Below are 15,789 nucleotides of genomic sequence, written 5' to 3'. Positions count from 1 at the left end.
CTTATCAAGAACACATACATGCAGAGAGTAGTTTTCCTGATGAGGTATCTGCAGCTGGTTAACTCAGTCCTGGTATTAAAGTCTATCAAACTTTTTCCTAGTCCCCAAAGAAGTCCCTTCTAAATGACCAAATTCTAGTGCCTCTACCTTACGAAAACCTAGAGTGTAATTCTCCAGATCACAGGTGGATGGAGGACTGCAAGCACAGGAACACATACACTGAAACCCAGATTTACAGGCATATTCTAATGAAACTATATTAACGAAGCATTAAGAAAGAAATAGATGAACAGAGTCTCTCTTCCCCACTCCACTAAGGGCAACTGTTTTTTAACCTCTGTATTTCAGCTTGTCACATCATGCTGCATCTTGGAATAGGACTCTTTCCTATTTATATAATTACAACTGTCTGTCTGTTTTCAATTTTAGAAGCATTTGGCAAGGCATGGCAATACAAATACCCTTTGATTTTAACTTTTCCTATTTTCCTTTCCACCAATGGCAAACAGATTTAAATTCTAAGATTGGAAAAAGTAGATGGGGCTGGGGGGCTGTGGCATTGAAAAAAAAAAGCTAGAAAAAAAGGAGACTAAATGAAACATACTCATGGCCAACAAGAATACCTTTACTTCTTAATTGGTTTTTATTAAACAAATTCTACTTTGAAACCTAAGATGAAAAAACTTAAAAATATCATAGCTCAAGTTTTCTATTGTTTTAGGTTGAATCATAAGAACTTACATATCACCTCTTATGTTAAGACTAAATTCAGCCAAAATAGTCTTCAGAAAGTTTTTAATATAATGTTCCAATAAAAGAAAGTAAACTTTAAGAACATTAGTTGGTGTTCTGTTTCCAAATCTAATCCTCCAGGCATAAACTACAAAGTTAATAAAGAACAGATTAAAACCAACCAAGAACAAATTATTCATTCCGTTTTCCATTTCACTCTTCAATTCTTGTTTTAAATGCACTAGGAATCTCTGCTGCCAATGTAGTTAAAGCTGCAGCAGCTCTAATAATCAACGGATCTTATCACAAAGGGTATAGATACTTCCTAAATGAAAGCACCATATGCCTAATTATTGAGCTAAATTTATACCCGTAGCTATCTCTGAATGAAACATATTCAGCTTTTTCAGCTCACAAAACATTTCTTTCCATGCCCTTAAGGTATTTTAGATTTCATTCTTCTCCTTTGACTGTTTTCCTCTTCCCATATCTAAGTGTTTGTGTGACACCAGGCTGGGAAGCCAGAGGTAACTGGCCACTGATGAATGGACACCCTCTCCCTCGTTTTTCTAAGGACGACCATCACTTCTGTGAGATGACAACTGAAGAGGCAAAAGAATGCTTTCTTTCCTGCCACGGGAAGCAGCAATTTTGGCAACAACAACTAAGCAGGGAGGTAACAGCAGAAAATAAAACTATTGGTTAACACAGCAATACTGCAGCCCAAACTTCCTTTTCTTTCCTGGAAGTGACTTCTCAAAACCAGTTCTTACCAACAATCCCTTTTCTTAACCTATTACTCCAATCAATCCCTAGTTGCTAATAAATACTATTTATTGAATAATGCTATGTACCAGGAATCGTGCAGAGAGATTCACATACATTTTCTACTTTAATTCTTAGAAGAACTCTGCAAAAGGGAATTATTAGCCCCATTTCACAGATGGAAGGGGAGGCTCAGAAGGGTTTCTACTCTGCCATCTTGTCTCACCGTCTGAGTAGGTTGTAAAGAATTTTGGTGACATACTTAAATTGTTTCTCATTTTGGTTGTATTTAAGACAAACTGCCCTCCACTGTTAAATTCTGGACCATGAACCTATGGAGTAGAAAAAGGCGTCTCCACACTGAGGAGGTCTAAACTCCAGATGGAAGATAACCATGCCCATGAACTTAGCAACAAACAGGCCAAAGACAGAAACAATCAATGCCACATGACTTCGGAGAAGGGAGAGATCAGTAAAGGTTGGGAATGTGAGAGAGGGCTTCAGGGAGGCATAGATTTTTGCGCAAATGAGAAGACACTCCATTTGTGAAGAATAAAATAAGGTGTGTTTTGGAGACAGTACCTATGCAAGTTTAGCTGAAGCACAGAGTCCTTCCTAATTTAAGGGATGTGACTCCAGCAAACCGAGGCAGATTTGTAGAAGACAATGAATGCCAGCCTAAGGAGTTGGGACTTCATTATAGAACAATGTTTCTTAAACTTCAGTCACTGGACCAGTGGTATCAGCATCACCTACAGGAATATGTTAAAAATGCAAATTCTGGGGCCCACCCAGACCTACTGAATTAGAAACTCTGGAAGCAGCAACTTGCAATCTGAGTGCTAACGTGCTCTCCAGGTGACTCTCAAGCTGGCTAAAGTTTGAATCAGTGCTCCATAGGAAACGAGGCCCACTAAAACCTGAGCTGGGCAACATGAGAGAAGTGATATTTTGGGAAGATTAATCTAACAGTGATCTGCAGAATGAACTGGAAAAGGGACCATGTGCAAATTCATGAAATTTACAGAGCCTCTACCATGCAATTATTTCTATGAGACAACACTTTTCAGGAGAGATAATATTAAACTGGGAAACAGAAGACTAAGGTTCTTTCTCAAAATATTACACCTTCTTACAGAGAAAATTTTTATTAAATTCTAATTTCGTGGAAATAACACCTAACCTATGACTTTTCATTTCAATGTGGTATTGTAGGCACTATTTATAAAAACACCATGGTCTCCCAAAAATGTTTGCTGGGATAGGGAAAAAAAAAAAAAAAAAAAACCACACTAACTTTAATTACAGTGTACCATGTACAAAACTGAAATGTAAGAAAAATGACAACTCTTATTAAATGTAGTCCACAGCTCTAGATAATAATGAACAGAAATGAATGAGGACTCTACCTAATTTAAAAATGAAAAAATGCTGAGTGTAAATATAAAGCAGACTAACTTTTAAGCAAAACAGGACTTTTTATATTCAAGTAAGTGTCGACCTTCAAAAGAATCTCACAAGTACCCACATTTATTTCAGTGATGTTACATCTGCTCAAAAGACTTTTTTTTATGAACCACCTTCACAGCCAGTTTACAAGTCATGTAAGAAAATGAATACAGCTTTTCACTTTATAAATCATTCTAAAAACAACTTTAAAACTAGAAAAGATGATTCCTACATTGATGAATCTCTTTATTCACTAGATCTGGTTCTGAATGACTTTTGACTGTTATAAAAAAAAATCAGGTCTCCCCTCCAAGACAATGGCCTGTAGCCCATGAGGACAGGTAGCAGGGGTTCCAAAGATGAGTGGACACCACTTTTGGAATATGTGATTATTTAAAGGGGGGGAGGGTGTCACACTTAACCTAAGTAATTCCTCCTGGTATTAAAAAGGTGTATTTATTCAACTAATATTTACTAGGTGCTATTATGGGTGAGGCCCAGGGCTACGGCTCCGGTGGACGAATACAGGGGAAGCTCTTTCTTCTGCTCTTAACATGACAGTCCTGTAACAGATTCATGACTGTGAAGAACCAACATCACAGAGATTCTGTACTCTCAGAGTAAGTGAAAACAGAAGTACTTCTAACCTCTGCTGTGGCTTTATCTTATTACTGATAGAACACTTAATAAATCATAATTTTTATTCACCGTAACTGCTAAAGCTGCTTTCAACAGTAGTTAATAAATCATCTTCATTTTTATGCTCCTCCAATTAGCTGCTCACCCCACCTGCTTTTTTTTCTTTTTTAAGCTAAGCTCTTCATCACACATTCTAAGTTAAGCAAGCCCTAGGAGGATTAAATAATGAAGACTAACCAAAATGCTTAATATGAGTGAACGTATACAATGTATTAAACACATGCCAATCATAAAACACGTTTTTTACTACATAAACTTCCTTTTACACTTACCAAGAATGCCTTATAAACCTGACTCAGGCTAACTCCTGAAATCACAACATGGACCTCGTTGAGGCATTTCTAATCATGAGATGAAAACTTGTAGTTGACTAGATACATTTTGACAATCAACACTGCTAGTTGACTACAAAAATAACATGTCTCAGAGAACAGCATCCTAAATATTCTAAAATGACTATCATCTCAAACCACAATTTATAAAAATAATATAGTACATTTATGTCAACCATTATTCACCATGTTAACACAGTCTCAAAGCCAAATTTAAACAGTTCTGGCATTTGGCAGACTTTTATGAACTAACCAAGGTCAGAATATAAATACATTTTGAAATGTGCAGCTCCTCACTACCTCAAAAAAGCATGACTAAAAACACGTTTATTTGGAGTTAGCCAAAAAAAAAAAAAAGCCTAAACTTCATAAATAAATCATGCTTTTCTTTTATTCTAAAATAAAATACCTTAGACAAAATGCACATTTATCCTATTTAAGACACCAAAGGCCTCTAATATATAAGACCAGCCTGCCCCTTCAAACGTCAACATGTATATTGCTTTGAAATCTTATTGACAATTTCCTTTTGGTTAATTTTTCTTCTTTAAGAATTCAGCTTTGTCAGACTTGCCATTTTCTGGCACCACGAAAAAAAAAAAAAACAACAAACCACTTCTGAAATTCTATTTGGACCATTTCTGAGCTTCAACTATGATCTTAAAATATTAGGAAGCCATCCTGATGAATTCTAAAAAAGAAGATTCCATCCCTCCTTTCCCAGATCTTCAGAGAGGCCAACATCTTCCTCAAATATGTGATGCAAAAACCCAACGATAACAATGAAGATGAGCTGCTGGAAGCTGGTGGGCTGCATCTTGGCTGAGGGAAGGCAGGCTGTTCCAACATGCTTGGTAGGTACTCCTATCAATAAAGGGCACTTATAATCGTAGGGGTCCAGCCCAGGGAAGAGGCAAATTTTGCTGCTGTGTTTAGTAGACAACGCTGTCCACTGCCTTTCAGGACTTTGCCCCCTTCAGGAGCCATGTGCCTGACAGATCCATCTTCTCTGACACCCACTTCTTAGTCTCCAAGCTCTGCCTTCGTCCCAATCCTGCTTCTTTAAAAGCCTCCTTGTCCTATACAACTCACAGTGAGGAAATCCAACTAGTCACCCAACCCAGGAGGAAATGCTGCTTAAAGAAAGGAAAATTAAATATATAAGATACTGTTTCATCACCCATGAAATATATAGAGTCAAGACTAGGTTCACTACATTACAGGTGGAAGTATACATTGTTTTTGGAAAGTCATCCCTCAAAATGTACTACGATCCTTTGACTTATTCATTTCCTCTACTAGGAATTTAAGGGGAAATCCTACTCATGGGGTTGGGGGCAGCAATGAAAAATGAGCTGGAATCTTAATGGACAAAGGTGTTTATTTCAGCATTTTAAAATAAAAAAACTGGAAAAAATCTATATGTTCAGGTCCAAGGGCATGGTTAAATAAACTATGATGCTTCTATTTCATATACTATGCTATCATAAAATTACACTAAAAGAAAATGAAAAAGAAATATGTATACATAGTGTGGTTATAACTGGGGGGAAAAATAACCTATATGTTGGGGCAGGAAGTGTTGACACTGCTTGTGACAGTGATTGAACTGTGAAGGATTTTTTTTTTCTTTTTTCTACTCCTGTGTACTTTCAAAATGTTCTTTCCTGAGCAAGTGTTACTTTATTATGAAATAACACAGTGAAAGATACTTGCTTCTTTTACAAACCCATTCTCACCCTCGTTAAGATAAATCTCAAAGTATAATAATTTCTGCTGGGCAAGTTTAGTGATATTGTTTTAATAGCAGCCTTTAAGAAGCAATACATCAACAAAAGGGAGGCACTGATGGTGAAATTTCAGGCAGCTGGGAATGAGACTTTGAGACTAGGTATACACCCCGTGCTACCTTCATCATTCCACAGGTCTGTCCTTTTGCTTTGTGCCCAAACAGACAGACATACAGTGAGGAAACACAACTACTAAACACTATTAGTAGTTGCAGCACGTATTCTTGTGAAAGAGGAACTAGAGTCAATCATGGCTCAAACATCAGCTCAGGGAAGCTGGACGTGGCCACCCCCAGTGTAGACCATGAGCCCTGGACTCCTATCTCTGGACCCTCTTGTCCCTTAGGAGAATCAAGTGCTCTTCATGGGACTTTGAAAAGACCTTTCCAGGACCTCCCTGGCGGTCCGGTGGTTAGGACTCCAAGCTTCCACTGCAGCGGGGGGGGGGGGGGGGGGTTCGATCCCTGGTCGGGGAACTAAGATCCCTCAAGCCACACAGCTGGGCCCCCAAAAAAGATCTTTCCATTGGCAGATATGAAGATTCCAGCAATAGCTCATGGTCTTTGGATGGCCCGAGTTCATGTCTCAACCACAATCATTCACAGGCCCATGTACATCATTATTACTGCACCTTTTCTCATAAACTCCTGGCCTAGGCAAGTGTTGCAACAAAGATTGTCTTAGTGCATAGTGCGCTGTATTATTAAGCCACCCCTGCAGAGCTCGGCACCCTTCACCAGGTTTTTATCCCCTCACTTCCAGTCCTTCTCTCATACTAAGCACCTTCACACTAGGCACTGGAGACAGGACAATCTAATGGGAGACCCACATATATAAATACATAAAAAAGTATTTATATAATACTTAATATAAAAATAAAAAGTTAATATAAATGTTAATAATATTAACAAATCAAAGTTAATATAATATGACCTGCGTGTCACTGTATGAAAGGATGTAGAACAACAGTGACCAGAAAGTACAGGAGCAAATGAGGGACTGGGCCTTTGATAAGCGTAAGAGCGAGGGAGACAAATGGACTGGCAGTAAAAAGGAAGTGAGGCAGCGTTTTAGTTACGAAAGTCAACTAAGTAACAAAGGCTACATGGGCTTTTTAATTTCATTATCTCTGTTCTGGATTATCTGCAGCTCTGCTGGGCTCTAATGTACCTAAAGCAACTGCCAGAGTATTCATGACAGGAATGAGGGCTGTGACTTTTCAATGCTCTTAAGCCTTAATCTCATTTGGTTTTCTTTCAAGTACCTAATGATCACAGAAGTCTTTATCAGGACTCAGTGTGTGGGGTGGGGGGCGGGGGGCAGTGCTGCTGCATTCTGCAGAGCAAAGGAACTAGCCAGGGTTGCTTTCCTTCTAGGACGGTCTCAGTGGGCTTCTTGCTGCTGGCCTGCTACAGGGCTGAGGAGGAGGGAGGGCCAGGCCAGCCAGCCTCCAAAGCGTATGTTCTCATTAGAGACAAGATGTCACAGGCATCTCACAGGGGCCTGAGAGCTAAGAGGCAGTTTCCAGCTCTGTAGTTAGTGCACTGGGGGAATCTCAGGAAGTCACAGCTCACAGGGCCCCGTTTCTCATATGTAAAATGAGTACCGGGGTTAAGCATCTCTGAGGTCCTTCTGGGCCTGATACCTTAATAAATCTAATTTCAAAGCTCTCAAAAAAGGCCAAAATCTGTGAGTTACGAAGTACAGCTGATTTATGTGAATTTTGACTACCAGGTGACAGACTGAGCTCTGATTATAGAACTGACCACAATTACATAAATTTTTGCCAAATCTAAAATAATTTTCTTCTCACTTCTTAAAAACATTCCTCCAAAGACAAAACAGGTTAAAATGCATTTTACTTAATCCCTCTTTTTCTCTATTTCGGGGAACAATTTCAATGCTTAAGGAAGTAACTCAAGAACTGTGATCATTCTGAGAAGATGGTACTTCAGGAACAAGCACATCTGACTGTGAGAAAGAGACTAATTCTTTAACACATATTTTGAACTACAGAAGCTGGAAAAGTATGTAATTTTAAGGATAGCAAAAGTTTTTTGGAATTTGGCAGGAATGTGAGAAAATCAGAGTTGACAGTAGCACAGTAAAATCATAGCTGTCTGGAATGATCATCCTGAACTGGAAATGTATCCCTTTAAGCAAACCTAATTTAAACTGTTTTTGATAACTTTTTGAAACATGCTTACTCACTTCCCTCATGTATTAAACAGTAGCTGAAACAATGTAGTCTCCGTTTGATGGCTTTCCGTAGTGATTAATAACAGTAGGAACAGCAAGCAACATTTATTATACACTCCCTGCATACTTGATACCATTCTAAGTGCTCTGTGAGGATGATCACATTTAAACTTTCCAATCCAACAAAGTGGGTACATTTACTACCTCCATTTTACAAATGACAAAACTGAAGCTCTGACAGATTAAGCAATTTGCTTAAGGTCACAAAGCTAGTAAATGGAAGAGGCCAGATTCAGACGCAAATCAACTGACTCCCAAAACTAGCCCTTCTCACAACACCATGTTGTTGCAAATGAATGGAGCAGGGGCAGGTAAAAATCATCCAGAGAATCTCCAGGACCTACTTGGGTGAAGAGAACTATGTGCTCCTATAATGAAGAGACCACAGATTGGTGTGATTTTTAAATGTGTGTCTGCTTTTTTTTTTAAATGTAAGTGTAGTTGCTGTACAATATTATATAAGTTATAGATGTATAGTACAGTGATTAAAGGTTGTACTCCATTTATTGTTATTATAAAATACTGGCTATATTCCCATGTTATACAACATCCCCTTGCAGCTTATTTTACACCTAATAGTTTGTACCTCTTATTCCCCTATCCCTATATTGCCCCCCTCCGCTTTCCCTCTCCCCACTGGTAACCACCAGTTTGCTCTCTATATCTGTGAGTCTGCTTCATTTTTGTTATATTCGTTAGTTTGTCATATATCATGGATTCCACAGATAAGTGATATCATTAAATGTATGTCTACTTTTAAAAACACATACTCCTTCAGATTAGCTTTCCATTCTTCTGTTATGCATTGCACAATGTCCAAAGAGCATGTACATTTATAGTTTAAAAGAGCTCCTCGACGTTGGCCCACACCTTTTCTCTTTTTTTCTCCCTATTTCTCCCCCATCTCTCTTTGTAAAGAATGACCAATTGAACGATTACTAATGCCTCTGTTTCCTGCAGATATCTTTATAAGGAGAAAAAGATGTCATCAAATTTTCCCTGGGTGGTTTTAAAAAGAGGCCTTCTGAATTATGCCCCTAGTAAGTTTTGTGTTTTTTAATTACTATAGTTAATGTAACTTAACTAATACGAGGTCAAAGTTATAATACTGCAGGACTGTACATGTTTTGTACTCACTTGACATTATTGTCTGCAAATAATGAATACAGGCAGTCAATTTATACACCTCTCTGGCATTTTACTTAGGAGACAAGCCATGTCAGGATAATGAGCAACATTCCATCCAGGACTGGGCTTCTATTCTCAACTCTACCACTAACTAGCAAAGTGATTTCCAGAACAATCTTTGCATCTCAGTTGCCTCTATTGTAGCTATCTCTAAAGTCTCATTCAGATACAATACTTTACGGCTTAGAGCATATGTTTACTTTTAAAAATCAGAGTTATAATTTTTAAGGCATATTTTTGGTAACAGAAAAAAAATTTTGCAGACTTTGTGTAAAGGACCTTTAAACATATTTAGTAGTAAAGGGTGGGGGACTAGAGGTTGTTCAATTATTTAACACTAAACAAGGTGCTAGACAAAGAACACTGAGGGAAAAGTCAAGACTTAGTTTCCCCAAAGAAAGAATCTCTTCCTTGAACTACCAAACATTGGCTTCTCCTGTATCATTTTTGCCTACTTAGGGAAAAGGCATGTCACAGTATCCCTGGAGCCCACAGGGGGGCTGCTCCCATTTTGACCAACCAAAACTTACCTTTGACAAACACATACATTTTTGTGGTTTTGCAGGTTATAAAGAACTTAAAAGGCCACAGGTTCTCTACTGGGTTATGAGGTATAAGCAGGGTCCAGTGCAGTGCTGATCTACCCATGTATTTTTAGCCCTCACACTGATCTGTTGGGTTTCCTCCCCTCTGACCTTGAGACACATGCTTTAAACGCTCTCTAATAAAGAATTTGTATTACCATAGCTTATTAAATAATTTAATACAAATATGTTAACTAAGCTGCTGAAGCCCAACAAATTCAGATCTCATCCAGAGACACTTTTCACACATGTGAAACATTAGCATAAATTTCTCAAAGTGGTTTAATTATTAGCTCACCTAAGAGATGCAGATGCATTTACTCAAAAATGCATTTTTTTAACCTCTTTTCCACAGCCTAAACTAGGCTCTAGGTCCTATATAGAGTTCCTTTATATGAATGTTAAGAATGTTAAGTTACCCAATATGAGGAAGACAGAATACTCCTCCCAGACAAATTATCAATAGCTTACAGAAAATTAAGTTGAGCATAACTGATTATCCATTAACAATCTTCTCCTGCTTTTGTATATTAATGTTCAACAGTCAGCATCTACTCTAATACATACACTGTTGACACCTTAATTTATTTATTTACTTGTTAAAGAGAGAAGCCTCTTACAAACACTCCATGACCTACCTGCTCTGGGAAAGGTCCAAAGAGTGGGGAAATCTTGCATTTGCCCATGTTCAATGTCCAGTGTGTTTCAGAACAGGGTGAGCAGAACAGGCAAGGTAACCCAAGGACATCTAAGCTCCTTCAGACTCAGGTCTTCAAACTGTGGTCTTATTTTGCAAATATTATTTTCCACACTACTACCCACACAAATAAGTTAAGTTTCAAATAAAAAATGTCTTGTTTTAATAGGTCAAGGTAGATTATTCCTATGTCTGACCTTTAATAAAAGGGTTAATCGTCAATAGTTAACATAAATTATAGACTCTAGAACAACCTAAGGCTAGTGTAAGGCATAAAAATATATATTCACCATTAGCCATCAATATGAAAATTTTCTTTCAACTTTTTATTATAAATAGTTCTGGAATTAAAAACTAAAGCCTGTTTGGAGAAACCTAGAGAAGACAACTGTGACCCTACAGCTAACTGGTCCGAAAACCTTACCTGATAGGCCCAAAGCTGGCTGTCAGCCTCCCCACCCCCACCCCACTTAGACTGGTAGGAGTTCCAGTCTGAGAAGGGAGGAATCCCACTGATAATTTGATAATTAGGGCTCTAATCCTAAAGGACAGTGCAGGCTCTTTGTAGTGACTCCCCGCAAAAGCTTCCTGATTTTAAAAAAGAGTTGGGGTGGAAGGAAAAATGGACTACTTTTCTAAAAATTCCATGGTGGTCTTTAACTTCTGTACTTCGTTTGTCTACCAGTGCTTTTTAAAGTTAAGGACCACTTGAGCACAATTTTTAAAAGATCAATCTCATGAGAATATGCACTATGTGTGTGCTGTAAATTTCAGGGAAATCCCAGAGTTAATTTATCTACAAAGTTTTCATGGGGTGGGGGGCTGTCTTCATTTCGGCTTTAAGTTTTACATCAAATGTTTACCACCCATCAGAGATCAGAACTGGGAAGCACGTAGCACCTTTATGTGAAGGGTGCTAGGCAATAAATACCCTATTTGAAATGAGAAAGTGTTTCCCCTCAGCACAAATTTGTTAAAAATTTACCAGGGTACCAGTAACACATCTGTGTTGGCAATATAAAAATAGCACTGGCTGTCTTTAAACCAAATTTACAAAGTGAAAGTTTGGCTCAGATATTACAGTCCAAGCTCCCAACATGTGAGACTTGCTTATACCTTCTAAATTCTACCCATAAAACTGTTAGTACTTTCAGGTGTGACAGAGAACCCAAGTATATGAAGAGAACTAGAAAATACAGGAACGATAAAAATCAAGATCAAGGCAAAGATCCGTTGGTCCATGACAGGGCATACATGGTGGTACCTGAACTGAATCTAGATGTGTAAAGTCCAGAGCCTTATTCACAGCGGGCAACCACTCTTTCCTCTCTAAAACTGAACATTTACAGTGTACTTTTAGAATAACATGAGTAACTTTTTTTTTTTTTTTGGTTTACAAAGGAACACATCTGCCTGAACTAATCTGATGAAAATCCATAATCCATTCCTTCCCGTTAGCCTTTGACTAAATACTCAAGCTAATCATGCTGGCTTCCCTGCCCCCTGGGTTCTCACCACAACAAGAAATTTTAAAGAACCCATTTAGTTCAACCACTTTATGCCAAGACTGGGCAGTTTCAAAACATCTAGGTGCGAAGATGTTAGCACCACATGGACATAGGAGACTACATAAATTTCCTTTATGTGGTTCATTAAGACCTTCTGATCTAGAGACATAGATAACATGGATCTAATAAGGACAGATATGCATCACTAACTGTTAATATGCTGTCCTGAATTGACTGCTACTGTCTTAGTGCTTCTAATCACTAACTGTTAATATGCTGTCCTGAATTGACTGCTACTGTCTTAGTGCTTCTGCTCTAGATGCACTTTTAATCACTACTGGTCAGCACTGATAGCTTTTTCACATCCATGCATCTTTAGTATTTAAAATAATTTCCTGGGACAATTTCCTGTGATCTGCACTAACTGGCAGCGCATAGGAATTTAGAGGAATGAAACGTGTGAATTACACTGCTTCAAACTTAAGAGAAACATAAGCAGATACAAATTTGGGGCTAAATTATCTATGGGTTTTGGTTGGCTATTTTCAAGGAGGCTGAGAGATGAAGAGGAGAGGGAGATGGTTGGTGAAAGCAGAGACTTTTTTCCACCTTCCTGGTTTTGCAGCACTGACAGGATTTCTTGGAGAAGGGAAACTGCTAGACAGAAGTTGTCACAGGGAGTAAAATCCAACCCTCCCCCCGCCCCCGCTCAAGTCTAGGAGGGTTCTATGCCTGAGGAAGGGTCTCAAAGCAGAAAGGCTGATGGGCTGTGGAAGGAAGCTACTTGCACAGGAGGGATGAATCAAGGCATTCTGCCTAGGGTAAACTGAAAGGCACCCAAAGCCACTTAAACTTGCTCAATTACAGCTTAACCAAATTCATCTGGTCTTTATACTAAAATCAGAAATCCTACAACAATCAAGCTGCCTCCATTCTGGAGCCACTCAAGCTAAGTACCTCTTCACAACCTCAAAATTGTCTCTGAAAATTGGGGGGGGAATCAGGAAGCTTCCTTTCCTGATTACCTGCCCAATGTCAAAACACAAAATTTATTTTCACAGAGACTCTGTGAACCTTAAAAAATGACAAATATATTACTTCCATTCATAATGTATTTTAGAAATTGGAATCAAGATTTGAGATGAAATGCTTTTAATAATGGTTCCTGCAGCTCTTGGATTGTGTAAAAAAACAGGCTGGCATAGTTTCACAGGGGAGAGTAGCTGTAAAAGGAGGCATGTCCACAGAGAGCCTGGTGACAAGAGGAAGTCCGGGCTTCAAGTCCTGACTCAATCACTAACTGGTTCTCGGGCTCTGGACCCTTCAACTTTCATCTTTAAAATGACAGTCCGAAAGGATTTGGAAGGTCCTCTTCAGCTTTAAGCTAGGCATGAACTAACCACATGTTACAAGTTCTAACTGAAAAACACAGGAAAGAAATTATGAAAGACTTATCAAAGTCCATGTTTGTCCTAGATTAAGTCTGTCATCATTGTGCTGCTGTGGAGGAAAACCTGTTGCATCACATGGAGTACTGTTTTTCTGACTACACCCGAAATGCAAGAGGCGGTAGGCTGGCCTTTTACATTTTCCATTTTTTGAAAAGTAAACAACAGTGTGCTCCCTATGATAGGAAGTTCTCGAGTTTCACCTTTATAGGCTGTAAGTACACACAGGATGCCACCTGGCAGAATGGGGCCACCTGACCCAACGCGGGGTGTGCTGGCTTGCTGTTAGAACATTTCTATCATGCGTGATTGATACTTTGCGTTTACATGCAAGCTTCATTTCAAAGCCACGTCCAAGCCTCATTAGAGGGCTGTTTGGAACCTTCACTGTCACTGCTCTCAGGGACGATTAACCATGGATCAGGCAGTGAAAGAGGAGGTTTGCACAGCACCTGCCCATGTATTTAATACCTACCTTGTGTGGCTTATGCTCACCGGAGCATGCAAGTTAAGAACAACGGGATTCAACCTCAGATAATAATTGGCCCCATCTACTCTGACACTGAAATGGAAACGAAAGAGCCTTTGATACTGCACCTGGTGTAAGTGGAAAACCATGTCTCCCCACACTGTAATGTTACAGTCTTAAAGAGTTTCAAAGGTTTGTCGTTTCTCCCAGAAAAACACTGCGAGTCCGCAGGGATTTCTAGCCGGGTGCACTCACCTCTTTGATCTTCTCCCTTTTCTCGCGGATGGCGGCGTCGGCAGGCTCCCCGTCAATCGCCCCAACGAGTGGTGCTAAGTCCACTGGAGGCAGCATCTTGAACCCCACCCTGTTAGTCAGCTGGTCCTGGGCCACCTTCTCCTTCTCCATCAGGATGTCTCTTTGGATCTCCTCGGGCAGCTTCTGCAGGGTCTCCTTGGCTTCTCTCAGAGCCCGCTCGTGGTTTTCACGGATCCTGGCCAAGTTGTCCTCCAGGGCGGCCGCGGGGTCCCCGGGCGCGCCCTCCTCGCCGCGCCGGGCTCGCCCATCTGCCGCGTCCTCGGCGCGCGCCCCGGGCCCGGGCTTGCGGTCGGCGGGCGGCTGCAGGGCGGGGCTGGAGTGGAACAGGACCCCGCTGAGCAGCTTGGAAGAGTCCGGCAGGAAGAAGATCGCCCCGAAGCAGAGCGTGATGAAGGCGCTGAACACCAACAGCAGCACGAACTTCTCCGTCAGGCGGAAGGCGGCGGGGCCGGACCCCTTCCTGCCACCGCCGAGCCCCCCACCCAGGCCGCCGCCCAGGCCGCTGCCCGCGGGACTACTGAAGAGCGGCAACAGGCCCCCAACCGGCATCGCTCCCGCTGCCGCCTGGCTGCCCGCTGTCCAGTGGCCTTGCGCCGCGCCGCTCAGCAGCCAAACTTCGCCGCCGCCCGGCGTCAGCGGCTGCGGGGCTGGGTTCTGCGCATCCAGGCCGCCCAAACCCCCCGCCTGAGTTGCAGGTATCCCTTGGGGAGACAACTCCCCTCCGAGTCTTCTCCCCGGGGCGGCTCCTCTGGCAAATAAACAGGCGCGACAGAGCTCTCGCTGCAGCCCCTGCGGGGAGAACAACAGTAAACCGTAGTAACTACGATGATGGTGATAAAGTTTCCACCGGTCTCCGCCCTCCGACGGCCGCGAGAGCCGCCAGGACAGCTCTCCCTACACGGAGTCCGGCTCCCGGCACCGCCCTCGGAGCTCACACTTTGGACTTGGGGTGAAGTTTGCAGGTCTCGGGGGCGGGCTGTCCCGTGCACACCTGGAGCAGAGCCGTGCGCGGGCACCTCCTGGAGAGGGCAGCGCACCTCTGCGCCGCAGAGGCGCAGCGTGGGTGGGGGGGGGGCTAGTCAACTTCGCCCGCTCCTCATCCCGAAGCTCGAACTAGCTGTGTCTCCGCTTCCCAGTTGGCGGGTGCGCGTGCAGCCCGGCCGCCCCGCAGCGCTGGTAGCCGCTCAGCTAGGCTAGCGCGCCGACCTGCGGGCGAGCAGGAGCGAGCGGGGGAGCAAGACGCCCTCCACCGCGGCTCCTCAAGCACTAACACCACTGCCGGTCTCGAGGCGGTCGGAAACGAGGGCGGTGACGCGGCCCGAGAGTGATGGCGCGGCCGGGCCAATCACGAGCGGCTCAGGGTCCCGCGGGGGCGGGGCCGAGGCGGGGAGGGGGCAGCGCCGAGAGGGGAGTTTACGGGAAGCGCAGCCTCGCAGGGGCCCGGCCGGGGGCTGGGAGGTAGCGGGGCCCGGAGGCGCGAGGCGGGTGTGGGTGGCGGCGGGGAGGGTGGCCAGACCCGCTGCGGAGGCCAAGGGCGGGAGGCGGCGGGTGGGG

General features: G+C 42.1%; 1 protein-coding gene across 1 annotated transcript in view; it reads right to left on the bottom strand.

Moving 5' to 3' along the window:
• Positions 1-14,922, bottom strand: part of MAN1A1 (mannosidase alpha class 1A member 1) — a 179,589-nt gene extending 164,667 nt beyond the window's left edge. The window contains exon 1 of the mRNA XM_060030030.1: positions 14,176-14,922. Coding sequence (XP_059886013.1) covers positions 14,176-14,784 — 609 coding nt within the window. The 5' untranslated portion in view covers positions 14,785-14,922. The remainder of the gene's footprint in view (positions 1-14,175) is intronic.
• Between the last annotated feature and the right edge of the window lie 867 nt (positions 14,923-15,789).

Source organism: Delphinus delphis, chromosome 14, assembly GCF_949987515.2.
Source record: "Delphinus delphis chromosome 14, mDelDel1.2, whole genome shotgun sequence".
In the NCBI taxonomy this organism is placed as follows: domain Eukaryota; kingdom Metazoa; phylum Chordata; class Mammalia; order Artiodactyla; family Delphinidae; genus Delphinus; species Delphinus delphis.
The sequence above is the reverse complement of the archived record's forward strand: the minus strand, read 5'-3'. Positions and strand labels throughout refer to the sequence as shown.